The sequence below is a fragment of the Podarcis vaucheri genome (genome assembly GCF_965113315.1).
Source record: "Podarcis vaucheri genome assembly, chromosome: Z".
In the NCBI taxonomy this organism is placed as follows: domain Eukaryota; kingdom Metazoa; phylum Chordata; class Lepidosauria; order Squamata; family Lacertidae; genus Podarcis; species Podarcis vaucheri.
The window spans coordinates 6091795-6105633 of NC_138758.1; the positions used below are offsets into that span (position 1 = coordinate 6091795).

Sequence of the window (13839 nt, forward strand, 5' to 3'; positions counted from 1 at the left end):
TAGAAGCTTTCAATCTATTGAAGCAATATACATAGCTGCTCCTCTACCAAATTGGATTTGGGGTGGTGGTGTTCATTTTACCAAATAGTCATACCTCCTGTTACGTTTCCTTCATGGTACGTTATTTCAGGTTACATCCTGTGGCAACCTGGAAGTACCGGAAAGGGTTATTTCCAGGTTTCACCACTCACGCATGCGCAGACACGAAAAAATGACATCACGCGCATGCACAGAAGCACCAAATCATAACCCGTGCGTGCGCAGATGCGCTGCTACGGGTTGTGCTCTTTTCATGTTGCAAACGGGCCTCCTATTCGCAACCAGAGGTACCACTGTACTGCTACTCCAGTCTCTTTGTACTACTGTGTCCATGGAATACACCATGTGGCTGAGCCACTGTAGTACTTGTTTGAAACTGGAGTAGAAATAGGTACTCCTCCCCCCCCCCGAGTATTTTGCAGTTGAGCATCCCATTGCCCTGTTAAAATATGAATTTAGTTCCATCCTCCCAACTGCTCCTGGCTTTTGAACCACTGATACAGTGGTACCCCGCAAGACGAATGCCTCGCTCAACGAAAAACGCGCAAGACGAAAGGGTTTTCTGATTTTTTAGCCGCTTCGCAAGACAAATTTTCCTATGGGCCTTTCTCACAAAACGATTTTTTTTTTTTTTGGAGTTTTTCCCCACAGGCTCCCTCTAAACTTCAGCGGAGCGGGGCGGGCTGGGAGGGAATCCCTTGGCCCCCCGCCGGACTTCCCGAAGCTCTTTTGAAGTCCGGTAGGGGTCCAAGGGATTCCCTCACCGCCGCCCGCCTTTAGAAGCGCTCGGGGAAAGCAGCGCGCTTCACTGCTTTGCCCAGTGCTTTTAAATGTGGGCGGCGGTGAGGGAATCCCTTGGCCCCCCGCCGGACTTCCCGCAGCTCTTTTGAAGTCCGGTGGGGGGAGAAGGGCTTTTCTTCCCACCGCCAGCCTTCAGAACAGCCTTCTGAAGGCTGGCGGTGGGAAGAAAAGCCGTTCTCCCCCCGCCTGCCTACAGAAGAGGTTCGAGGAAAGAGGCGAAGGAGCGCTGCCCCTTCACCTCTGTCCCCGGAGCTTGCCGTTCTCCCCCCCCCCCCCAGCCTTCAGAAGAGGTCGGGGGACAGACTGTCCCCGGACCTGGTCTGAAGGCAGTCTCCATAGGAACGCATTAATTGATTTTCAATGCATTCCTATGGGAAACCGTGCTTCGCAAGACAAAAAACTCGCAAGAAGAAAAAAACTCGTGGAACGAATTAATTTCGTCTTGCGGTGCACCACTGTACTTCTCTGGGTTTTAAATATTTTTTTGGGGGGGATACTGTTTTCTTTCATGCAGTTAAAATGCTGTGGAAACAGCCCCTATATACAGCTGCAAAAAAGGTGAGAGAAATGAAAGGACACAGCAAGTGTTGCCTGTAGTCTTACAAAAAGTCTGTTCACAGACATAGGTGCTGCCAAAGAAGAAGAAGAAGAAGAAGAGTTTGGATTTGATATCCCGCCTTTCACTCCCTTTAAGGAGTCTCAAAGCGGCTAACATTCTCCTTTCCCTTCCTCCCCCACAACAAACACTCTGTGAGGTGAGTGGGGCTGAGAGACTTCAGAGAAGTGTGACTGGCCCAAGGTCACCCAGCAGCTGCATGTGGAGGAGCGGGGAAGTGAACCCGGTTCCCCAGATTATGAGACTACCGCTCTTAACCACTACACCACACTGGCTGGTTGCAAATTTGAGTGCATGGTTCTGAGATTAAGATATGTCTCAGAGAGGAGCTTGATTTGAATGCGTCTCATTGAGGGTTGTGGGGAACCACAGACCTTAAGCTCCAGGGAGAAAAAATTTGGGGTGGAAATTCAGTAACTGCTCAGTCCCGCTTCGGGGGCAGAGATTCGGATGAACCCATAACATTTATTTTTTCAAAGCCTGCCTCCACCTGGGCTCATCTTGGATGGCAGGTAGACGTTTACTTGCAAGCAACCCGATGCTGAGGAGTTGCGAGCAAGCGTGCCTTGGATCGCAGCCCAGCTCCCAAGCACTTTTCCCAGGACAAAAACTCGCTAGGATGATGGCCGACGTCTTTTTCCTCGGATGCGATCCCCAGTGGCCCCAAGGGTCTTTCCTCATGAGTAAGCACTGGAGCCCTGCGCTCCTTGTGAGCGACCTTCTTCCCCCTTTCCCTGCCTTCTGAGCATAGCTCACCATTGTTGTGGAGGCTGCCGCAGGCAATGGAGGGTGAGCCTGGCTGGAGGAGGCGGTGGTTGGGGCCGCCGAGCTGGGCTGCAAGGATAACAGGGCTGGATCAGGTGGAGAGGGCGGCGGAGCACAGGGCATGAGCGAGCAGCATGGTGGCTGGTGATTGAGGGAGGCGGACACGTGGGGAGAGACAGGCTTCAAGGCAAGGCAGGGCCAGGAGGGGGAAATCCTGACCTGCCTCTTTCCCTCCCGCCTGCTCTGCTTAAAGACACCGTGGAGCAAGCTCTCCAAAGCGCTTTGAGTCTCCTCAATGGCTTCGCAGCGGGTTCTGCAATGGCTGGGCAGGCCGGATTTGGGACCCTGGCAGGCTGGATTCGGCCCGCGTCCCATAGTTTGAGGACCCCTGACTTAAGACAACAAACTTCACCAAGCTCAATCAGAACATACCAAAGTTTATTGATTATTTCAAAAAAAAAAAAAAGGTTTGTTTTCATAAGGGGAAAAAAGGAGCGAGTTGCATTCGTAAAAGTTAACATTCACATTCCATTGTCATATAAAGCAACATGAACGTATAAAATTGCAGTTGAAGTGATAAAAATTAAGAATGCAGTCCTGCTGGGTTTTTGCAAGAAGCTGAAAAATGCATCTTAAAATCTGTATATATAATTTTACACCCTCCCCCCCACCCCGTATTTACAAAAACAAATGAACAAATGTATTTTCCAGAAGTTCTGCTTCAGATTTAAGTCAGGCAAGTTTCAAGATATTGACACAAGTCTCTTTGGACTGGTGTGGCACAGGTGCAAAGCTGAATTTAATTTTTTGTTTGCTTATTCTGTGTCACTGACCATATGCAAATTTTCAGCAACAATTATATTGCCTTGGGAAGAGGGAGAGAAGCCACCAGCCACACCTAGTTGCTGGAAAATACAGAATGAAGTGCAGAGAAGGTTAGTATTGATTAAGGCCCGGTCTATGCAGAGAGCAGATCACCTGGGAAAACTGCAGCAGAACTATACCATGTTAGAATGAGTTTCCCATGAAAAGGAGCACATCAGGGAGCTGTTTAGGCCATTTCTCTCTAAAATCCAGTTTCCCATGTGAAGCAAGTCTGACCACCATTCCACTGGAGGACACAATGGACGGGGATTCAATTGGGAGATCCCCCATCTCCTATCTGAAGTGGCACAGTCCATTTTTTAAGCACTCACCCCCCATCTTTTCTGTGTTGTAGGGCAGACCAAACCCATCATTTTACAAATGGGATTTCAAAGAAGCCATCTTTCCTCTTTTCTTCCTCCAAGGCTCTGCATAAATCTCAATGAACTGCTAGGTTCACATTACTTTCGGGTGGACTGGGCTGAAATGAAACTGTCTCTGAGGCGGCTTGGTATTTTCGAAAGCAACAAAATGCAGAAACCTATACTTTGGTAAACTTACCAAATTAATGTTAATTGGGGGTAGGGAGGGTGAATGGGTGGGTGATAAGCTTGAGGCTTCTCCTGACTCACTTTGAATAAAAAGCACCCCCCCAAAAAAAGAAACCCCCAACAACAAAACCACAATAAAACCACCACACTCCTCGAACTAAAATAAATGGGAGGTGCAGAGTGAATCCTCATCACAACCTCTAGGCAAAAGGCTGCCTGTAGGGAGCCTGCCACCCTCCAGGTGTTGTGGACACAACTCCCATAATCCTTTATCACTAGCCATGTGGGCTGGGGCTGATGGCAGCTTTGGTCCAATAACATCTGGGGGGCTTCAAGGTTCTCCTTCCCTGATACAGAGAACATTAGAGCTGAACATTTCTGCACTAGCACTGGAGAAGTCACAAAAGCACTGATTGAAATATGCATATAAACATCCCTCCCAAATGGTTTGGCACTCAGGCCGCCATTCAAGATACCTTTGGGACCTATCTGGACACTGCAGGTGAGACATGGATCAAATTAAGAACTGTTATTCCAAGAGTGGCAAGAGCCACACCACTAGTTTCTTTCCCGAGAGATGTGGGTCATTGCCAGCCTCCCCAGTAACATCTAGCAATTCTCCAATATGTCCTTTGTAGGCACAGCGGAAGTGAGAAGTTCTGATTTACTGGCCCCGTTTTTTAAAAAAAGAGGTGGCAATGGGGAAAGAATGAGCAAAGGAAGACTGAACCTCGATTAAATGCTGGGGAGTTTTAGGAGCAGCCCCAGTCGCCACATGCCACATCATCACAGGCTCAGATCTGCTACAAAAAAGTTTTAACTGGCCCATACATATGCCCTACTGTTGTGGAATTGCTTGCTGCTGGTGAATATCCTTTGCCTTGCATAGAAGCAATGTGTGAACCGAAGCTTACACTCTTTTAACTTGAATCGTAAATTCCAAACCAGTTTTCTACAGGGCCTCTTCTACCGTTGCAGGAAGTGCTGAGAGGTTGTGTGCAACACTCACGGTAAAGGAGAGGGAGGGGAAACCCGTGGTGCTCTGTGTCCACTGCATGTGCCCAAACGAGCCACATCAGACACTACATGGCGGCAAAGGCATGCACCCACTAGACACGTGCAGCTAAAGGCATGCTTGGCGTTGCACATGCAAAATAGCGCCAGGTGCCCACATTGAAAGGATTCTGCAGGGGACGTCTTTGAAACCTATTGTTGGAATTGGCCATTAAGATGTGCCACACTTTGGAGGAGATTGAAGGTGATGCGTCTCCTGCCTCCCTTCACAGAACAGAAGGGATAACAGTACAGGCTGTTTTAGGTTTTGCATCCCACACTCTTTCAAAAAAAGGGGGCAGAAGGGAGGGCTGATGTCTCATGGGTTGGACCTGCCACCCGCTCAACAGAATATGGAAGAGGAGGACAAGGTTAGCACAGCAAAGAACCCATGGCTTGCATCCTTTGACGGTGCTCGGGACACGGACTTGAGCTTGTGAAGAAGTCATACATTCTAGGCAATGTGGCAACCTCCATCCAAAAGGCAGGTGCGCAAGCCCATCACAGCAGAAGTCAAAGCAGGTCAGAAAACGCAGGTCCCACATTTTCACACAGCCAAAGGACATCAATCTAGAGTTTGGGTGGGTGGGGGGGAATAGGTGCATGTTCACTTTGGCTGTGAGATACCTGTTTGGTGGGAGAAGAGAGAGCCTGGACAAAGGACACATTTCAAAAAGGTGGGAATTAACCTCAGGTTTTGAGATGGACGTAGATGTCTGGGAGAATGGGTGCTTCAGTTGTTTTGTTTTTCAGGTGTTCCTGATGGGTCGGATTGGATGGGAGAGAAAAATGGTGTGTGTGTGTTTTCTCTAAATGTCCACATTGTCCCTTTAAAAGGGTATGGCACAACTTCCTCATTAGAGGAACTGGGGTGGCGATGGGGGAAATTAAGATTCCGCCAACAAACATCGTTTATGGCTGAGCAACAGAATGGTTACCTACCAAAAATTCCTAGTGCTATTTTGGGGGAACTGTAACATACCACTTGTGCTATATCTTTGGTTGGGAGAGCCATGCACAGCCCTTCCTCTTCCTTGGACAAGGGTGAAGATGGCTGAACAGAGGACAGATCATCCATTGCAGCGGGCAAAAATCTCACACAATTCTTGTCATCAAAACAGCCGGGTTGCTTTCTCAAAACTTGCATTAGGAAGGGGGAGGAACAGATGAAAAGGATGGCACCCCCGTTTATGTTGATTTTTTTTTCTAAAAAAAAAATCACAATGCAAACCAAAGGTCCTCTTAAAAAAAAAGAAAGCAAAAAAGCCTAACCAAAATATAGAACCATTTGTATTTTTCTTCTTTTTCTTTTTCTGGTGGGCCTCATTTGCTTCCAAGCGTTCATTTTTGACTCCGAGAGTGCTGTCCGTTTAGAACTGTGTGCTGGGGTTAAAATCTTTGCATCTGAAGTATCCTGAGATGGCAACGTTCTGCAAAATTAGTCACGGAGCTCCCTGGCTTTCCTTCAGAGGTGTAGCTGTTCCCCCGCGGTTTGTAGGACAACAGCATCGGCAGCTCCAGGGGGTTAGGCTGTAAAAAAAGAAAGGGGGGGGGGAGACGGAGGGCAGGGGTTGGGAAGAAAGAGAGAGAAATTCAGCTTAAGTTGCTGTCAACATGGACCAGGAAGGGAAAGAAACAGATACAGCAGAGTGGCACCATGTCAGAAATCAAGGCTTAGAATTTGCAAGGAGTTAAAGAGCTACATGATTTGGAAAGGGGTTGGGGAGGGAAAATGCCAAACCAAATTCGTAATTAAGCAGATAAGCGCTATGATTAGAATTCTGGGAGCTGTAGTTTGTTAAGGGTGCTTCCCCCCCCCCACTCCCAGAGCTACACATCCCCGTGTGTTTTATCAATCAATCCCAGGGCACTCTGCAAATTGCAGCCCTGTGAGGGGAAACAGGGGTCTCCCAGCAAACCTCTACTCCCTTGGTGAACTACAGTTCCCACAGTTCTTTGGGGAAAGCCATTGCTCTTTAAAGTGGCATCCTAGTACTTTAGACGTACGCTGGGGGTGTGGCTAGTGGGGTTAGCAGAGCATCATGTGCATTCAAACGGGTTAATTGTGCAACTCCGTTTAGGGAAGGACCTCCGCACAGTGCTAAAACACATGCTTCGCATGCTCCTTTGCTTTGCTGTGATTATCACAGGATGTTTCATGCCTCTATGAGCAGCCACATCCCCTTCATGGGATGGGACGGGATTCTTTCATTCGCCAAACTGAGGGGCAAGGTGAGGAGGGAACGCCTGAGACTGCCAGAAAATAAAAAGCTTGGGTGCCACCTAGCGTTGAAGGGAAGGTTTGCTCTCTTGTTTTTTCCCCAAGTATGAAATCTCACCTCACCTTTCTGCTAACCACGGCAGCTTTCCACACTGCCCACTTAACAAAGCTGCCTAGATATAAATGCAAGCTTTAGAGTTCTATCTACAGTTCTTCATGTGCCTCCTCTTTGAGAGGTCCAGAGGGTGGCAACACGAGAATGGGGCCTTCTCTGCAGTGGCTCCCCGTCTGTGGAATGCTCTCCCCAGGGAAGTTCGCCTGGTGCTTTCATTATACACCTTTAGGCGCCAGGCAAAAACATTCCTTTTTAACCAGGCCTTTTGGTTGATTTGATTGACATCCTAGGCCCATTTAAAATGTGGGGGGGTTTTTTTGGGGGGTGCTATTGGGTGATTGTTGTTTTTACAGTCATACCTTGGGTTAAATATGCTTCGAGTTGAGCGCATTCGAGCTGCGCTCCTCAGCAACCGGGAAGTAACAGAGCACGTTACTTCCAGGTTTCGCCGCTTGCGCATGCGCACACTCAAAATGACGTCATGCGCATGCGCAGCGAAAAGTGCCATGCACAGATGTGCCGTCGCTAGTTACGTTTACCTCTAGATGTGAACAGAGCTCCAGAACGGATCCCGTTCGTATCTAGAGGTACCACTGTATTTTGATTATGAATTTTGTGTTTTTATATTTTGATTTTTTTTCTGTGAAGATGCCCTGAGACCTGCTGGTATAAGGCGGTACTGTATATATATATACTGTATACTGTATATTCATATACTGTATATTCAATAAATAAATAAATGATACAGAGTTTATTTTAAGGAAGATGTCACTGTGCAAATGTGCCTCACTGGTTTCCTTTGTGTTTATTTGTTTTAAGAGGCCATGGTGGAGCTATTTAACTTTTATGAGACTGATTCCTATCTGCTCTCTGATCAACAAATGATGGTATGTCATTTTATTGCTCAGTGCAAGTCACCCAAGTTACATTGTAGAATGACAGGGTGTCCTCCATGTATTTTGTGGTTTTATATCTTGATTTTACTCTGTGAACTGCCCTGAGACCCTGGGTATGGGGCGGTATATTAATTCAACTAACAACAACAACAACAATACTCTAGAGGTGGGGAACACTGGGCCCTGCCATTGCTGCTGAACAACTCCTATCTTCCTTGTCCACTGGCCATGCTTGCTTGGGCTGATGGGAGTTGTAGAGTTCAGCAACATCTGGAAGGCCAAAATACCCCCCACGCCTTCCCTAATAGCAAACCCATGTTCCCAGGTACCAATCCTTACTTGGCCGAAACAGCACCATCCACACACAAGGAGATTCTCCCAGCTGGCCTGCAATGACTGGACTCTGGTATTGGTCTCTCTCTTTCCCCACACTTTATATTTAACTGATGGGACAGACGGGAATTTCAGAAATTGTAACAGGGATGGAGCATCCTTGGGACTCTCCTCAGTCACTGTTGCTTATTTCTGACTTTGCACCTTCCTCCGGTGTTTCTGCCTGGCTGGAATGTGTCCTGAATTCCCATAACACCTCCCTGCTTGCCTGGATGGAGAGGGTTGGGTGTAGAAACTAGAGCATGGCACAAAAGTGGCTTCATGTTCATTGCTCCACTCCCTTGCAGTGATGCTGGCCTAAGGAAAGCACAACAAACTGAGCTTCACTAGGCCAATGTATTGGGTTGTGGCCAATGTAGAGCAGTATACTTGTTCTGCTGTTGGATGTCATTTTGCAGAAGGGAATACATAAGCAGGTGGATGGCAACTTTGCTGAACCATTTCCCACCAATGCAGCTTTTGTGTTGGATTCCTCTGTTGTGCAACATTAAAACTCACCTGTCTGCAAACGCAATAATCCTTGCATTAACAAACAGAATGAAGTCCATTATTTATTATTGTTCTTAATTATCAATGGACATTCTTATAGTTGCGTTTAGCTGTTCTTGATTTGTTTTCCATTTGGAAGGCAGAGTCTAGCATTTTATAATAAATACATTTTAAAACAAGCAAACAAACAAACAAACAAACAAACAAACAAACAATGACTTGGCGCTTCGTGCCCCCATATTATGTAACAGAGGAAAAACTTGAAAACAGAGATGACTATCATGGGCATGAAATGGACCATATGCATCTACAGGGTGATATTTTAAATGGAAATAGGAAGGTGATTGGTTTGGCATTCTTCCCTCTTCGTTACATGTGGCAATTAACACACTTTTGAGAATCAAAAACATTTAGGAAGGAGTTGCGTGCAGTGTGTGAGGAATACACAACAGACACAGAATCCACAGACAGATGGACTCATGTTATTCTATATCAACAGGCAATCAAAGCCAGGTGATGTCAAAATACAGAGATTTTGCAAGTCTTATTCAGAGAGCAGCAGCATGCAGCTAGCAGTTAAACACCATCAAATCATTTAAACACCTCACAAGTGCAATGCCAGAATACTTGGAGAGTCAATGGAAGCCAGTTGTTCTTTCCTTCCAATTGAAATGTTCACTTCTGGAGTCACCAAGAAACCAACATGGATTCATCGATGCTTAAAACTGAGCACAATTCTCCAAAAACCTCTTGGGCCCCACTGAAATCCACAGAGGCACTCAAGTCTCTGCGGTTTTTGGAGGACTGTACCAATTGCAGGTTTGATTAACTCCAAAAGAAGCTTATGCTAGGGCTGGGAAATTACTTCTTTGGGGAATAAGCTGGGATTCACCTCTCCTTCTGTGAAACTTGTAATGGCTATGGGGCTCCAAATGGATTCTGACAATCTGCTCCACCTTAGCTTAGTGGTACAGGATTTCCCTTGTGTGCAAAAGGGCCCGAGTTCAATCTCCATCATCTCCAGGTGGGGCTGGGAGAGAACACAATCCTGGAGAGCCACTGCCTGTCAGTGTAAGCACTACTGAGTTAGATGGACCAATGGTCTGACTCAATATAAGCTAGATACCTGTGTTCCTTGCAAGCCCAGAAATATCAGACTCTGTATCTGTTGAGACACACAAGGCTCTACACACCACTTTGCACACTGGCACATTAAGTGCACTTAATGTAACAGAAAAAGCAATAGAAGTGGTGTCTGCCATAAAACCTGCGCGAGTGAACCCAACTGGAATAGAAGCCACACATCCCCCAATCCCAAAGATCTCCAAGGCTTGGGTGAAAAAGGAGCTAGGTAAAGGTAAAGGGACCCCTGACCATTAGGTCCAGTCATGGCCGACTCTGGGGTTGTGGCGCTCATCTCACTTTACTGGCCGAGGGAACCGGCGTACAGCTTCCGGGTCATGTGGCCGGCATGACTAAGCCACTTCTGGTGAACCAGAGCAGCGCACAGAAATGCTGTTTACCTTCCCGCCAGAGCAGTACCTATTTATCTACTTGCACTTTGACGTGATTTCGAACTGCTAGATTGGCAGGAGCAGGGACCGAGCAACGGGAGCTCACCCCGTCGCGGGGATTCAAACCGCTGACCTTCTGATCAGCAAGTCCTAGGCTCTGTGGTTTAACCCACAGTGCCACCCGCGAGTGAACCCAACTGGAATAGAAGCCACACATCCCACAATCCCAAATGTCTCCAAGGCTTGGGTGAAAAAGGAGCTAACTTTCCTCAAAAAGCAGCCTTCCTGTATAACCAGCTGCTGAGTAACTATCACCATACAAAGGTTCTTTCTAAAAGGATTCATGTACAAAGGCCACCGATATCCTAAACACAGTAACTACAATCTTGTGGCTCAGGATGTTGACACAGTCAAGACAGAATGAACGAAGGCAAAATGAGTTGGGCTTATTAACATTTTTAAGGGGGGGGAGAGAAAAAAAAGGACAAACAGAAGGACCTTCTGCATAAAGAACAGATCCCACTTCCACTGGCTGTAGCTCATCTGCTGATTACACAAAAAACTGGAAGGGTTTGGATAATTTGCAGTTGCCTGCTTGGACAATGGCTCTCATGGAAAAGTTGACTAAATGCTAAAAAGGCATTGAACGGACAGCAAATGGAAAATAATTCTGCAGAAGTATGGCATGCCTTTACAGCAGGGGTAAGCAACCTAAGGCCCATGGGCCACAAGCAGCCCATGAGGGTTGTTTTACCGGCCCACGAGCTGCCCCTGACCGAGCCGCCCGCTCAGCGAGTTCCCATGCACTGCACTAAATTGGCGCAGCGCAGGGACTCGCTTCCATGGCGCCAGAAATTGTGTCTGAGCAGACGACAGAAATCACGAGCATGCGCGATCTGGCCCATGGAGAGTTCTCCGCTGGAGTGAACCGGCCCAGGCGAGGTAAACCTTGCCAACCCCTGCTTTATAGCATGCATATCAGAAATGGACTCAGGCGTGCAATCTTCGGGAATTATGGCAGGGTATATTAGGCTAACTTCTGCACCTTATTCTCATGAGAGATGAGGATTTTTCCCTCCCCCTTTTACTGTTTGGGGGCTTCTCATGCTATTATACTGGAAAAATCAAATGAAAGCATTTACATAGTAAAATAATAATAACAATTGCATGCAAATTCTGTCCATCCCTTCATCTGTGTACTTCAGTTTTGACAACAAAGGTTTCAGGGAACTGGGGATGTCTCATGGTTTTTATGGGCAGGGTTGGGGGTATCTGGCAACTCCCCTGGCTTTCATGGCTCCAGGAATGAGAGAAGGAGCCACAGGTTGAGGGACCTGTGGAAAAGGGCAACAAAGACCCAGAAGTGTGCAGAAGTCAAGAAGCAAACCAGGCTCCTCTGGCTTCTGGGCCTTTTTGCAGAAAAAAGATCCATGCATCTCCAAACACCTTCTAAACCTCATTCAAGATGGCCACAAAGCTTTTACTGAACGAAAAGCTTCCAGTGCTCTGGCCTGTGCTAGATATTAGGTTAAAAAGAGAAGAGGGGAACACCCCTCCCTCCCGCTTCTGGTTATCTTGCTTTTAATAAAAACATTTCCACTAAAAAAGAAGAAGAAAATCCAAAACTCCCAAATGGCACCCAAAACCTGTATGGCAGGCATTGTACCTGGCGATGTTTGGCAAGGAGGGTCGCCAGCCCCAGTGGCTGAGATTACAAGAATCACATTTTAATTGATTTCAGGGATCACTTGGTTAATCCATGCCTTCCCAGGCCCTAATTCTCGAGAACAGGATACCTGTCACAATACATTAGATTCGTCTGAGAAGGTTCTTAAAAGGAGAGGTCTGACTGACGGTCTGGTCGGCACTGAATTGGCTGCAATCCTAGGGCGCCCTCTTTTCTGCAAAGGGTGAGGCAAACAGAGTATAAAGCACGTGAAAATGCAACAGATGATCTGGGCAAAGCGAGGTTAACAAGGCAACGCAACTGAGCTCCGGAAGCTAAAATGGAAACGAAAAACGTTAAAAGGAAAGGGTGGCAGGGGAGGGGTGGGGGGTGGGTGGAGAGACAGCACACAACTTACTGTGAGAAAAGCGGACCAGTTTGTGAAGAAGAAGAAAATCGCCTTCCCAGATATCAACTGAGAAGCATGTGATTCATTTTCACAACTCCACTCAATGCAGCAGAGAAAGAAAGCCTCACCCTATTGGCTTTCTGCTCCATTCAGAGTGTGGGGACAATGCAGCTTACATGCCTTCAACCACTACCTGCTATCCCCCACCTGAGAGGCCTCACTGATTCTGAGTTCCATCTTCTTAAGGACCTGCCTAGTAAATTAACTAGGATTCTCTGTGTACTAGCCTCACGGGGCCCTTCATGGATAGGAGGGAATGTCAGGGTGCAACACTGGCCCCCATTATCACCTAGAGATATGAAGCCTCTGGACTGGCCAGGCCTTGTAAAATGTATAGGCCATCAGCCACCTATAGAATCGTGGAGTTGGAAGGGACCCTGACAGCCATCTAGTTCAACCCCCTACAATCCAGTTTGAAACCATACCAGACCCTGCTTAGCTATGCAAATGTGCTGGAAGTTATATTGCTGCAGTCTTGCGGCTGTCCGTTCCAGCTCAACAAAAAGGTTCATGTCTATATACTGCACTTTGTTCCCGTCTTAAGTGTATTTCAAAAAGGGGTCTAAGCAACATTAATGCAAGCACTAGCCTAAGCTTAGGGAAAAAGCTGTTCCACTATACAGGGGCCACCACAGAAAAGGCCCTCCCTCTAGCGACCACTGGCTATATTCCCATAGGCTTCGGCATGACAAGGCAGGCCTCACCAAGTAATTGTAATGGTGGAGAGCTTTTTTTTTTTTTTTTTTTTTGCCCAGGGGGCCAGGTATTCATCTTCCGCACCCTGGCGGGGTAACTTTGTCAGGTGGGTGGGACACCCAACTGTCAAAGGGGTGGGGGAGATGTTGCTCAAACAGGTTTGAACTCCCTGTGTGTTACCTGATGGGCAGGGAGTTCAGCCCTGCTATGTGCAGGGCTTGGCTGAGCCAGCCAGTTCCCAGCAGGCATTCACTAGCTCACCTGAGATGAAAAGGGGTGAACTCCCTGCATCAGCAGACATGCAGGAAGTTTTTTCCTGCTTTATGAAGCCGCATCTTTACCAGCCCAACATCTGACACAAGTGTGGTTTAGGGGGAATCTGCCTCACAGGCCAAATGGGGAGGCCTGGTGACCCAAGTCTAGCCCATGGGCTGAAGGTCCCCCCGCACCTGATGAACAGCAATGATACCTGAAGTGGTGCAAAAACAAATTAAGACATTATAGGTCAGTATCAACACCTGGCCCAGTAGCTTATCTACAATCAGTGTTAATTCCTTTAAGAGTGATAGGCTGCCCCAGTAAGTAGCTTAGCGGCTGAATTTTCCATTATCTTGCAGCTTCCTAGCCAGCCTTTCACAAAACTGAGTAATAACAGCAACAATAATTTAATTATTTATACCCCACCCATTTG

General features: G+C 47.2%; 1 protein-coding gene across 9 annotated transcripts in view; it reads right to left on the minus strand.

The window, feature by feature from the left end:
* Positions 1 to 5904: 5904 nt before the first annotated feature.
* Positions 5905 to 13839, minus strand: part of ATP11C (ATPase phospholipid transporting 11C (ATP11C blood group)) — a 98297-nt gene continuing 90362 nt past the window's right edge. For 4 of the 9 annotated variants that reach the window (XM_082207180.1, XM_082207184.1, XM_082207179.1 and 1 more), the window contains one exon: positions 5905 to 6219. In XM_082207180.1, coding sequence (XP_082063306.1) covers positions 6079 to 6219 — 141 coding nt within the window. In that variant the 3' untranslated portion in view covers positions 5905 to 6078. Of the gene's footprint in view, positions 6220 to 12113; positions 12319 to 13839 lie in introns of those variants that run through there. The other 5 variants (XM_082207185.1, XM_082207181.1, XR_014215351.1 and 2 more) reach the window with 4 other exon arrangements.